The sequence below is a fragment of the Callithrix jacchus genome, chromosome 2 (assembly GCF_049354715.1).
Source record: "Callithrix jacchus isolate 240 chromosome 2, calJac240_pri, whole genome shotgun sequence".
NCBI lineage: Eukaryota > Metazoa > Chordata > Mammalia > Primates > Cebidae > Callithrix > Callithrix jacchus.
The window spans coordinates 68,270,242-68,282,511 of record NC_133503.1 but is presented as its reverse complement, the minus strand read 5'-3'; the positions used below and the strand labels follow the sequence as shown (position 1 = coordinate 68,282,511).

At 52.2% G+C, this 12,270-nt stretch overlaps 1 protein-coding gene across 3 annotated transcripts in view; it reads right to left on the bottom strand.

Annotated features, from left to right (window-relative positions):
* Window positions 1-2,004: 2,004 nt before the first annotated feature.
* CPLX2 (complexin 2) overlaps window positions 2,005-12,270 on the bottom strand; it is an 89,122-nt gene continuing 78,856 nt past the window's right edge. For all 3 annotated transcript variants that reach the window (XM_035290543.2, XM_035290544.2, XM_035290542.3), the window contains 3 exons: window positions 7,236-7,354; window positions 6,923-7,098; window positions 2,005-6,164 (listed from right to left, as the gene is read on the bottom strand). In XM_035290543.2, coding sequence (XP_035146434.1) covers window positions 5,967-6,164; window positions 6,923-7,098; window positions 7,236-7,266 — 405 coding nt within the window. In that variant the 5' untranslated portion in view covers window positions 7,267-7,354 and the 3' untranslated portion in view covers window positions 2,005-5,966. The remainder of the gene's footprint in view (window positions 6,165-6,922; window positions 7,099-7,235; window positions 7,355-12,270) is intronic.

Genomic DNA, 12,270 nt, shown 5'->3' with positions numbered 1-12,270 from the left:
CCCCAGGGGAGATGCCCACATGGCAAGGGCCAGGGGATGGCCCTCAGCTAACAGTCAGCCAAGAACTGGAGCCCTCCATCCAACAGGAACTGAATCCTGCCAGAAGCCACGTGAGCTTGGAAGTGAGCTGTGCCTAGCTGAGCCTTCTGATGAGACCCCAGCCCTGGCCTGCACCTTGACTGCAGCCCTGTGAGAGGTCCCGAAGCAGAGGACCCTGGTAAGCTGTGCCAGGACTCCTGGCCCACAAAAATGGAGATAATACACTTGTGTTGTTTGAAGCTTCTAAGTTTGTAATAATTTGTTATTTAGCCATCAATCACTACCACAGCTTCCCATTGCACACTGAGCTCCTTCTGACTCAGAGAGTCCAAAGCCCTGCTACCCACAGTGTGCTAACCCAGGGGTGTGGGTAGATCTGGGAGAACAGGCAAGAGGGTGACATCAGGACATAGAAGGTGGGGGATCAGGGTCTGCACCCCTCCCTACATTGTCTAGTAAGTACAAAGAGCCAAAAGAAGAGTGACTGTGGCTACCAAGTAGATGGTACAGAGATTGATATCTTGGGGCCTGAATCAGCAGTGGGGTCCCTGAGAACATGTTGTGGGGCAGACCCTATGCTGGGTGCTAGAGAGGGATCAGAGCACAGGCCAGCCCTGCCCCTATAAAGCTCCCAAGTTAGTGAGGGAGACCAGTGCAGCAATGTCTCTTTCAAAAGAATTTTCAGAGCTCCATTCACTGAAAGCTTGGCATGTGGTGCTCAAAGCGTGTACAGGACCCCATTTACTCTTCATAACAAGCGCAGAGATCAGAGCAATGCTTATCATCCCATTTCACTTGTGAGCAAACACTCAGAGGGGTTAAGTGGCTTGCTCAAGATCACTCGGCTGGGTGACAGAGCCGTAAGCACATCCAGCGCTGTCTGAACACTCAGACATGATGCTCTGCGGCTGTGAGCACAATGACAGCCTCTGCTCTGGTCAGGGGGACAGGGGCTGGATCAGGGTGGGCTTCACAGAGGAAATGATGTTTGAGCTGGAGCTTCAGGGAGCTCCAAGCTCCCAGGAGCACCAAGAAGGGGAAGGGCACCATTCATCTCAGGCACTGGGGGCAGATATGCAAACACCAAGAAGATGGTATGGATGGGGGACTGGGGCACTTGGCACACAGAGGTGGGTGTGGGTCTGATCAGCAGGTCGAGGCCACATTGCACAGGGCCATTTGGGCAATTTGTATGTTATCCTATAGGTAGGTGCCATCGTACAGGCCTTTGGAGGCCTGGGCAGGAGTGACATGGTGAATGAAGTCTGCATTTTAGATACACCTTGAAGGCAGGGGTAGGGTGTCAGCAAAGGGTGCATGGAAGGAGAGGGGTGGAAACTGGGAGACCATTGTGTGGCCATGGGAAGAGCCCAGCCAAGCTAAGACGAGTGGGGCCTAACTTAAGGCAGGGTATTAGGGTGAGGGTAAGGGCGGAGGGGGGTTCCGGAATAATCCTGACTCCTCACCATGGCCTGGAAAGTGTTTGTGTCAGGGAGGAATGCTGAGTGGTGTCCTTCCTCTGGGACCCCAGCCTTCTGCATGTGGCCTGTGGAGAACAGGTCTCCCTTCGTGTTAGGGGAATGAATGAGGACAGGTCGCTTTCCACCATGTGACTTGGCAACATTCTCAGGAAGCGGCACCCTGAAGGGCTTGGGGAAAAGGGTGGTCAGAGATGGTGTGTGAGTGTGGGTGGAGGGGGTGGTCCTTGAGGACCACTCAGCTCCTGAGGCTGAAGAACTGGTTCTGGAAGGCAGGGAGGCAGAGCGATCCTGGAACCCGAGCCCAGTCCCGACTCTGGCCACGGTTGATTTCAAGAGTCATTTCATGGGGTCCTGGCCAGAAGCCAGGGTAACACTGAAGATTTTTGGGGCTTCTTGAGCTTTGCGAGTTGCCTACCCCCTAGTGAGTTGGTGCCCCTGTTTGTCCCTGCTGGAGCCGATGGACAGAAGAGAACAGACAGACCGCTGCTGTACAAGGTCTTTTTCTTTGTCATTATGGTTGATTTTGTACATCTCAGCATTTGCATCATACAAAGGGGGGAGCAACAGCCATGGCTTTTGGTCAGGTTCGGGGGGCTGAGGGGGTGCTCCTTCCCTCCCCCCAGGCACTGACACATTGAAAGGAAGCAGAGCAACAATGACACAGCACAAATGTGGGAAAGGTTCCCCTATGTGAGCAGGATGGTCGATCTCATCTGGGTCTCACTAGAACTCCCTGCTCCCACCCAGGGCCAGCACGAGCACCTCCCATTCTCTCCCCAGTGAAGAGCGTGGGGTGACAGGAGTAGGACTAGAGCAGAGGACATTTGGTGAGAGGCATGTCCTCAGGCCTGGGAGTCCAGGCTGACCCCAGCCTCCCTGTGCAGTCAAGGGCCTGTGGAACCCTAGAGGATGGAGCAGGTGGACAATGGGGGTGGGCAACCCTGCCAGCTGGGTGCCAGGGCTCTAGGGCTGGGGGGTCCACCCCACTGTACTCTAGCCACAAGCCTGTGGGGTGGCTGCTTTGCCCACCAGCTGTCCCCCTGATAGGGGCCCTGGGCTACAATGCTTCTGTCACTCTCCCATCCTCTCTTTTGTATACACCTGGGATGGCGTACTGACTTCCTGATTCCATCTGGAGGAGTACCCTGCACAGCTTTGCTGTTAAGGATACCTTCTGGGAGCTTCTGGACTTGCAGTGGAGGATGTCCATGTTGGGAGATCCTGACCTGTCACCATCCCCAGCACAGGGTGATCTGCAGCCGCCTTTTTCCTTCTCTCTGGCAGTGCCTCCCAGGCACAGAGCCTGGGGCCTTCCCCAAGAGCTTGCATGCCCACCTCACCTGGTGCACGTCCCTTGCACCTCACTGCTTTCTCATCCACCTACAAATGATTGCTCCTTCCTATTTTCCTACCTGGGGGTTCTCTCCCCTGTGTGTTGTATGTGTGCTGAATTCCGGGGCCTCTTCTCCCCTGTCTGTCACATGCACATTGACCCATTTGTGTGTGCACACTCATTTCCCTCCCATCCAGTGCGTTGACACACACCTCACCTCCCAGGCGACCCTGTGAGCATCCCGATCCTCCTAGAGCACCCCTCATGTATTCTGTGCACTACCAACGTGCTGCACGCAGACATGCTCTCTGGGCCATGCATCAGCTGCTCTCCATAGCCAGGTCTGTATCAGTCATGATTGTCATTGTGTTCCCCTGGGTCTAAGAGTGATCACTTGGCAGTGGTCAGAGCCAGGTGTGTGCCAGGCAGAAATTCTCCCCCATACCCACCCCCAGGAAGACCTCAAGTCCTGCTGTCCCAGAGCAGAATAGAGGGGTCTGGGACATGAAACTAGACTAAGCAGCCATCCTGGAGGGCAGGCATCAGAGTGGGGCTGAAAAGCCCCGATCCCACTCTGGAAATACAGAGGGACTGCACTGTGGAGACCAACAGGGCAGCCCTCTGAGGGTCTGGGATCCCTCTGGCCCAGCTGGGATATCTGGTTTGACTGGGTTCTCTTGCTCATCTGAAGCACCCTGTGCCTTGGTCTCTCCGACCCCTCTGGTACTCTCTGTGTCCTGGCATCATCATTGAGGTTTGAAGACCCCTGTCAAGTGTCAGGGGCAGGGGACCTCTCTGAATACTTGTGTCCAAGTGGGGCTCATACACAGGGGCTGGGGAGGCCTGTGGCCCCCTAGACTTGGCCCTGCCTGTCTCTGGCCCAGGACCCCAGGGTTCTTGAGACTGACCATCCTGCCCAGGATAACAGACACAAACAGACAAGCAGACAACAGGGGTGCGAGGTGGCTCCCCATCACAGACACGGGCACAGACACAGACACAGGCCCCTGGGGGGCTGGACATAGGAGCACAAGGTGGGGGTGGGGGTGCAGGGAGGAAGGTAAGTCCAGGGAGCTGGAGCTGCCGAGGCCCTGCTCCCCAAAGAAGGGACAGACCAGGGGACTTTTCTGTTCCCTAAACATATGGATTGTTTTGTCTCGTCTTTAAAGTATTGCAGTCTAACTGATATGGCTTTAACTATTGGAAACGGACAGAGAAGACACATGTCTGTCTCTGAAATAAAAGCAGAATCCACTAAAATGGAAAACCTGCAGAATGCAAACTGGGGCCAATGGGAACAGGGGCTTCAGGGGCAGGCAAGTCGCCCCCTCCCTGGCCCCTGCTTTGGGGATAGGCCCTGGTGGGGGCCTAGCATGGCTTCCTGGGGCACTGCCTGGGTCTGTCACAGTGGGATTCTGAGTACCTCAGGCAGGAACCCCCCAAGGGTGGGAGGACTCTAGGCCAAGGACAAGGTCTCCTGTTGGAGGTGGTCAACAGTGACCAATAGTCTCAGGGCTGGGAGGGGGTATCTTAACCCCATTCTTTCTCCCCAGGCACACGTCCATGCACGCAACTATCTTTACAGACCCCCAAACGTGCACACAGCAACCTTCAAATATCTCATAATTCCCTCAAACACATGCTTCCACCACACCTAACACCTAACGCATACCCATCACTCCGATACACATACTGTTTTGAAAACACATGCATACACAAACTAACATATGCAGTCTCAAAACACATGAGATGGATAGCACACACATGTACAATTTCAGCTCAAATACACATCTCAATCAGGCACACATAGACAAGACTAAATACACAATCTGTAACACACAGATATAACTGCCACACACACAATCTCAAGGCACACACACACTCTAACCCTACACATACGCATATGATTTCTGGACACACAATCTCTGATGCAGTCTCTGCCACTATCAAGCATGCATGGATACAGTTTTCTCCCTCATTTGACCCCTCTTTCCCCACCATTCCCACACAACTGACTGAGCAGAAAGCCTTGATAATTTGAGTGGGAGACAAATGCCAGTCCCAGACATCCCAGAGGAGAGTTTGTCCTTGGCCAATGAGATGAAGGGAGGGAAGCCTTCATCAAGTGGGAATTGGTTTCTTACCGAAGGCTTGGGGCTTTGGCCAGGAAAGGTCCTCCTGGGGATCATGGGCCCTGGAAGTGCATGGACAGGACATGGTGGGGAGAGGGGTGGATAGGAATGGGGGTAGCATGGCCACACCAGTTGGGGGTTTCCCCATGGCATAGACCATCGCTGCCCGATGGCTCCAAGTGTTTTCTGGGGGCCTGAGCAGCCCCTTGACTGAGCAAGCTGGGCCCAGCCTGGCAGTGGGGGACCTAACTGGGGTTAGGGTGAGGAACAAAGGGCCTCCCTACCTGGCTTCCTCCATAAGTGAGCTAAAGTCCACAAATGATCCATTTGGAAGGACCAGCTTGGCAGGGGCCATGTCTCTCCAGGTGGGGGCTGGGGGAGGGGGTGCCCCTGGGCTGGGTGTCACCAAGGAGAGGGAAGAAGGAGAGTCCCAGCCTCCTGCCCAGATACCAGCCTGGTCAGACCCAGGGTCTCTCACTCTGGGCCTTCCCCTGACTCCCTGCCTCAGAGCCAGGCCACTCAGTGCCCCTGCCCTGACCTGGGGGCCCACTGAGGGTCACAGGCCAAAGGTCAGCATGCTGGGCAGGGCTGGAATGTGTCATTACTTTGGCTGGCTGGGGACAGTGGTCCTCCTGGCAGTGGGGAGCAGGAAGGAATGTATGGGGGTCACCATACTAGCATGACCTTAGGCTTCCTGAGGGGGCCCCATAGTGCCTTTGGACTTGGGTTCAACGCCCCCCTCACCTCCACTGGGGAAAGACTGTCTTCCCTTTTTCAAGCTACTTGGGAGTCGGGTGCAGGTGAATGCCCTGGAATGAAAGGAGGTGTGAGGGGGAGCTGAGGGGGAGGAGCCCCTGGCCAGGGAAGGGGGGCAGAGGCCAACTGAGGTTTTCCCCTTCAGAATTGAGACTTAACCAAATAAAAAGAAAAGAACCAAAAAGAAGTAGTAACAGGTGGAGTGGGCTGGGGCAGGGGGCCTGGTTACTTCTTGAACATGTCCTGCAGCGGCCCGGGCAGGTATTTGAGCACTGTGTCCAGGATGCTCTCTTCTTCCTCCTCCTCCTCGTCCCCGCAGCCTGCGGGGATGGCCTTCTTGGGCCGGGTCAGGCTCCCCTCGCAGGGCTGCTCCAGGGCTGCTTTCTCCTCCGCCTCCTTCTCCTCTTTCTTCTTCAGCCCATACTGGGGAGGAGGAGGGCAGAGATGAGCATGAAGCCGGGTGGGCAAGTAGACAGTGGAGTCTCATGGTCATGCAGCCCTGGCTGAGGTGGCCAGGAGAACTTCCCGAGCCTCAGTCCTCTCATTGGTAAAGCGGGGATAAGGATGTTTCCCTGTAGGATGATGCCTAGTCCTCAATGGGAGAGATCATGCGTGGAGTTTCCTTTAAAATTAACACCTGTCCATCAGAACTTGCTGCTGTGTTGAAATCCCCAAAGGTCTGAACACCGGGTGTTTGCTCATATATTTTGAGCCAAATTTTGATGATGAAACTTGGCTTGAACCAATGAAAGACTACTTCTAGCTTTGATTTAATGCCCGGCACTAACAGACATGCACGGGACTGTCTGGCATAGGATAGCAGCCCCAGACCCCCCGGGAGTGACACCTATCAGCACAAGGTGCTTAGGATGCTGTGGTATTTTTTTCAAGCATTCCCAAATTCGGAACTGCACTCATTTTTGGTCACAAGGATCTGCAGTGCGAGATGGTGGACCGTAGGGGGGGTCCACCCTCTTGGAGTACCTACTGCGCGCATTCTCTTAATCCCCAGAAGGATGCCTTGAGGGAGGTGTCCTTGTGACACCCATTTTGCTGATGAGAAGAGTGAGGCTCAGAGAGAGCTAAGGGGAAGGTGAGAGCTGGGATTCAGGGTTTCGTGGAACCGGTTTTACCCGCTTGTGGCCCTCCCCAGAGCGGGCGGGCGGGCGGGCGGAGCTGACCTTGTCTCGGATCTGCTGCCGGACCTTCTCCCGCTCAGCCTCCATGCGGGCGTGCTTGGCCTTGCGCTCCTCCTCCTGCTGCCGCAGTGCCTCCTGCCGCTCCTCCTCCTTCTTCTGCGCGTCCGGGTCCTTCTCCTCCTCTCCCCCCAGCATCTTCCCCATGTCCTTGGTGGCCCCTAGGGGGAAGGGGTGGCAGGAAGGGGGCGTGATCAGCTAGGGGTCAGGGCGAGGGAGAGAGAGGCCGAGGGAGCCGAGGCACCTTCCCTGCAGGGTTCGACCCGCTGAGGGCGCGCGGTGGGGAGCTGGACCTCACCTCCAAGGGCCTGCTTCATGACGAAGTCCATACCGCCGGCTCTGGTTAGCGTGTCCTAGCCCACGGCAGAATTTGCATGCAGCGCTGCTGGCTGGCCTGGCTCAGGAAGATGTGACAACCTGCAAAAGAGAATTGGGAGTCAGACGGGAGAGGCCGCTTCACACTTAGGGCGGTGAAGCTAGACAGACAGCAGCCTCACCCTGGTTCAGACACAAGGCACCTGTCGCTCTGAGGTCAAGACTGAATGCCCTGGTAGAGGGAAAGGGAGATGGAAGAGAATGATTTACTGGGCAGACACGAAGGTGCTGCCAAATAGCATTTTGAAAGCGGTTTGATTCCTATTTTAAAGCCTTCATCTTGACCCTTTGTTCAGATTTGATTGATGCCAGGAGCATTGGAAAGAGCCTGAAACTTGGAGTCAGGCAGAACTGGGTTCCAATGCCACAGTTATTTCCTTATTTGCCATGGCAAGACACTTAACCTGCTCGAGTCCCCAGTGTCCTCCTCTCTAAGAGAGAAATGGCAATGCCCTTTCCCAGGGCTCCCATGGAGATTGGAGAGGGCCCAGCCCGGACCACAGTATCATCCCATCAAAAGACCAGCCTGTGTTATGGCCCCAGCCAGTCGGAGGCAACTGAGCAAATGAGAACAGCCAGCTTGGATAAACAGATCCTGACTTTTGAAATTAGACAAATGGAAAATAAGTTATTTTTATTGTAGTGTACATGTAATTTTTATGTTTTGTAGCTTAATATTGATTTGTATTTTGAATTACACATGGGAGTGTTGGAGACATTATCATCTTCTGGGAGCTTAGGGCTTTTAAACTACCTAGCACGGGCCTTGCAGGCACTCGACAAACAGTACCCTACCCCTCCTGCTAAATCACCAACTTTCAGTTTTTATTGTATTTTTTACGGTTATGTTTTTTGCCTTAGAAGTGTTCTCCAAATAAAATCTTAATGGGAATCTCAATATTAAAGAGATGTGAAAGTGGAACTCTTCCAATGGTAGCGCTGGGGGAGGAAGAGCCTTCCCCTTTGGCCTCCTTACCCTCCTCCCTACATCCCCGAGAAGCTGAAGCCCAGTGCTCTAACTTGGGATTTTCTTTGTATTTCGACCATTCAGTTCCACTGGTTCTTTAACAGACACAGATCTCTTCAAGTGCGGAGGAGACATCTGTGAGCTATCCAATGTGTGAAGTAGCTTCATGGCAAGCTGAGGCCAGGCCTACTCCCCAAGGCCTTTTGTTCCACACAGCCTTGTAGGAAGAAAAAGGGTTCCTGGGAAAGCATGGCAGATATTGCAACCTGGCTGAGTTCAGGGTCGCTGGTTGTTCTTTGATAGATTTTCTTCATTTCTCTCAAGATGAGAAGTCATATCAGTAGACTGAGATTATTTCATGATATGGGGCCCAAGAGCTTATCTACGTGATCAGGCCATCTCATCTGATAGGTTGTTTAGGGAAGAGAAAGTCATGATGTAGCAGAAAAAAAAAAAAAGCAAAACAAAAAAACAACCTAGGAGCTTTGGCATCAGACACACCTGGTTCAAAATCCAGGCACCTATACTTACTGGCTGTGGGTCCCTGGGCAGGCTTCAGTTCACTCTCTGCAAAATGGGGGAGTATTAAGGCCTCCTTTTTATGGATGTTTGAAGGAGAATGAATGATACCGCTCAAGTGCCTGGGTGTCACAGGAACTCATAAAACGTCAGCCATTGCTGACTATGTGTTTGTGGAACAAGCCAAAAAGGAACAGGCTTTCCATGCTTTCTAAGAAATGTAGGCGAACCCACCGCCTGACCCAGAATTCTGAGTTTGAAGGTTGCTCAGCTCAGTCAAGATGTTTTCGTTTAAGACGTTGTGAAAAGACTTCATTTCTAAGAACAGGAAATGAACAATTTAATAATTAAGTGATTTTTAGAAACTCTTAGGTTCCTACTCTGTGTTTACATAGAGCTCAAGGAATTACCAGGTGGCGGTGGGAGATGCAGGGCCCTAATTTGAGAAGTTCCAAATTGGTGGGCAGGGCACCCAGGCTTTAGTTGCAGCCTCATCCCTAAGTTGCGGGGTGATTCTGACACGTCTCTCTCCTGGACCAGACGATCTTCGAGGCCCTTCCTCCAGTGCCTCTGTTGAAGCAGTCTGCAGCATTTGAACTGCTGACAATCCCACTGCACCCTCAAATCTCCTTCTCTCTTGGTTTTTCAGTTCTTTCCTGTCCCTGCTTCCCCTTACTGTTTCCTCTCTTCTCCTCTTCTCTTCCTTTGCCTTTTCTGACTCCTTTTCTTCCTCCTGTCTCTCTTGTTTTTTTTTTTTTTAGACGGAGTCTTACTCTGTTGCCAGGCTGGAGTGCAGTGGCGCAATCTCGGCTCACTGCAGCCTCCACCTGGGTTCAAGCGATTCTTCTGCTTCAGCCTCCCAAGTAGCTGGGACCACAGGCGTGTGCCACCACACCTGGCTAATTTTTGTATTTTTAGTAGAGACGGGGTTTCACCATGGTCAGGATGGTCTCGATCTCCTGACCTCATGATCCACCCACCTCAGCCTCCCAATGTGCTGGGATTACAGGTGTGAGCCACAGCTCCCGGCCCCCTCCTGTCTCTTACATAAGCTTTTTCCCCATGACTCCTCAGCCCCTGCCTCTTTTCTCTTTCTAAACTTTCTCTGGGATAACTCATCCATTCTAGGGGCTTTAATGACCACTGACACTGATGACATTTAGACCTCTGTATTCACTCACCCAGTAAGTATTAATTGAGCACCTACTATATGTGTTAGGCACTGGGGATGTACAGGAAACAGGACAGACAAAGCCTTGCCCTCATGCAGATTACATTCTGAGGTATGTATGTGTGTGTGAGTGCGGGGGTACATGCACAATGTGTAGAGAAATAGGCAATAAATAAGTTAAAAAACACATTTACCTTCTCCTGGATACCCATTCCTGGATGTCTGTGGACACCACTCAAACTCAACATGCCATTTCTGTATAACCAAACCATCACCTTCTCCAGCCACCCCTGCTTGCATACGTGCATTCATCAGACCTTGTTTGCTACTGCCATCCCTCCCCCAGTTTGCAAAGTAACTCTACTCACCACTGAGTCTTCTAAATGCTCACATCCCTGTGGCTCTAAGTAGCTCCTCTTCAGCCTGCTGGGATTCTTTATCTGAAACTCCTGAGTCTGCCCAAAAATCCTGCTGCCCCCATCCCAGCATGGACCTCTGAGGTGTTAAGCAGTCTCCCATTCACTCTGTCTATGCGCCCCAAACCAACTCTCCTTTTCTCAAGGCCCAAACTATGAATGCCTCCTCCCCCTCAGCAGGTGACTTTCCCCGTACTTCATGGGCAAAGCATAAGGGGTATGAGTTCTGAGGTTAGGCATGCATAACTCAGATCTTGAATCTGCCACTTTTTAAACTGTGCACTAGTGATTAATTGACTTAACTTCGTTGATACTTGATCTTCTCTATAAAATGAGAATTATAATGCCACTTTGAAATTTTAGAACTACTCTATGGGATGTGTTTGCACATGCTGGGTGCTCAGTAAATGGTGGCTGTAATAAAACAATTAATGTCAGTGAGTGGGGGCTCCCTAACCTCCCCTCCTAGCTCCTGAGGAAGAAGCCCTCTCCTTTAGGCTGAAGCCAATTCATTCACTTGTGCCCTGGATTCCCTCTCTTTATACCTCATCACTCCCTCTTCCTCATATCTTCCATCTCCTCTCCATAGGTTGCTTTTATTCCCTCCCTTCTCTAACTCCTTCCCTAAATTCTGCGTTTCCCTTAATCCCAGTCCTCTCACTTCGTGCTGAAGTGGTCTCCACCCGGCATCTCCACGTCTTCATCTCCCAGTCAGGGTCTACCTCTCTGTGAGACCAGAGCTCTGCTGCCTCCCTATGAGCCCTGAAACTGCCATAATCTGTCACCAGAAACCTTCCCATTGCCAGATCCAAGAGGGTCTTCACAGGTCTCATCCTCCTCCATCTCTCTGCTGAATCACATGCTGCTGCTGACTCCCTCCCCCAACCTTTGTCAGCCTTTTGGAATCTCCTCCTGAATTCCATGACACAGCACTCCTGTGGTCTTCATCCTACTTCTCAGTTAGGTCTTCTCTCATTCTTTGCTGACTCCTTTTCTTTCCTTCAAAGCAAAGATGATCTCCAAACAAACTCCCCTCCTGCCACTCCCACTGCTCCTCTGTCTCCCTCAGGAATCTCATCTACCCCTATAGGTTTAGTGCACTTCTTTAGCCACAGATACCTCCCTCTCTCTTGCTCCCCTCCCCCAAATCTGCACATTTAACTCTCTGCTGGATATTGTCACATGGATAATCTCAAATTCTATCTGTCCAAAGATCAGTCTTATCCTGGCTTTCCCCACACACCCATCTTTTCCTCTAGCATGCCTTGTTCCAGTCACCTCAACTGATTCCTCATTCATTCATTTATTTATTCACGCACTCACTCATACTACAGATATTCCTTGAGTACCTACTTTCTGCCAGACACTATTTGGGTGGGCTGTGGCAGGGAACAAGGGAGTCCCAGCATGTGGTCTCACAGCATTCAGTTGGGCTAGGAAGGTAGAAGCTGGATGACAGATCACACAAGGAATTGGTGAGTACAATTGGGATGGGAGTGCCAAGGGAGGAGACCAGACACTGTAGCTTTGCAATGCTGCCTGTATCCCCACCCTCCACTCTCCAACTGCTGCTAATGCCTTGGTTCAGGTCCTAGAGATTCTGGATTTGTCTGTAACCTCTAATTGTCTCTCCCCCAGCTCTCATCTACCCTCCACATGGCTGTCCAATTAATCTTTGTAAAGGGCAGATTTGCTCATGCATACACACCCTGCAATGGCTCCCCATGGCCTTGTTAAACTGATGCGAGTCCTTGTGCTGACCTTCAAGGCCTGCACAGCCTAGCACCCGTCTTCCTTGCTGCTCGTGAGCCACCTCTTGCACAGGGCTCTGCTTCAGCACATATTTCCTAACAGGTACTCTTTTTGAAAATGTCTGGGCATTTGT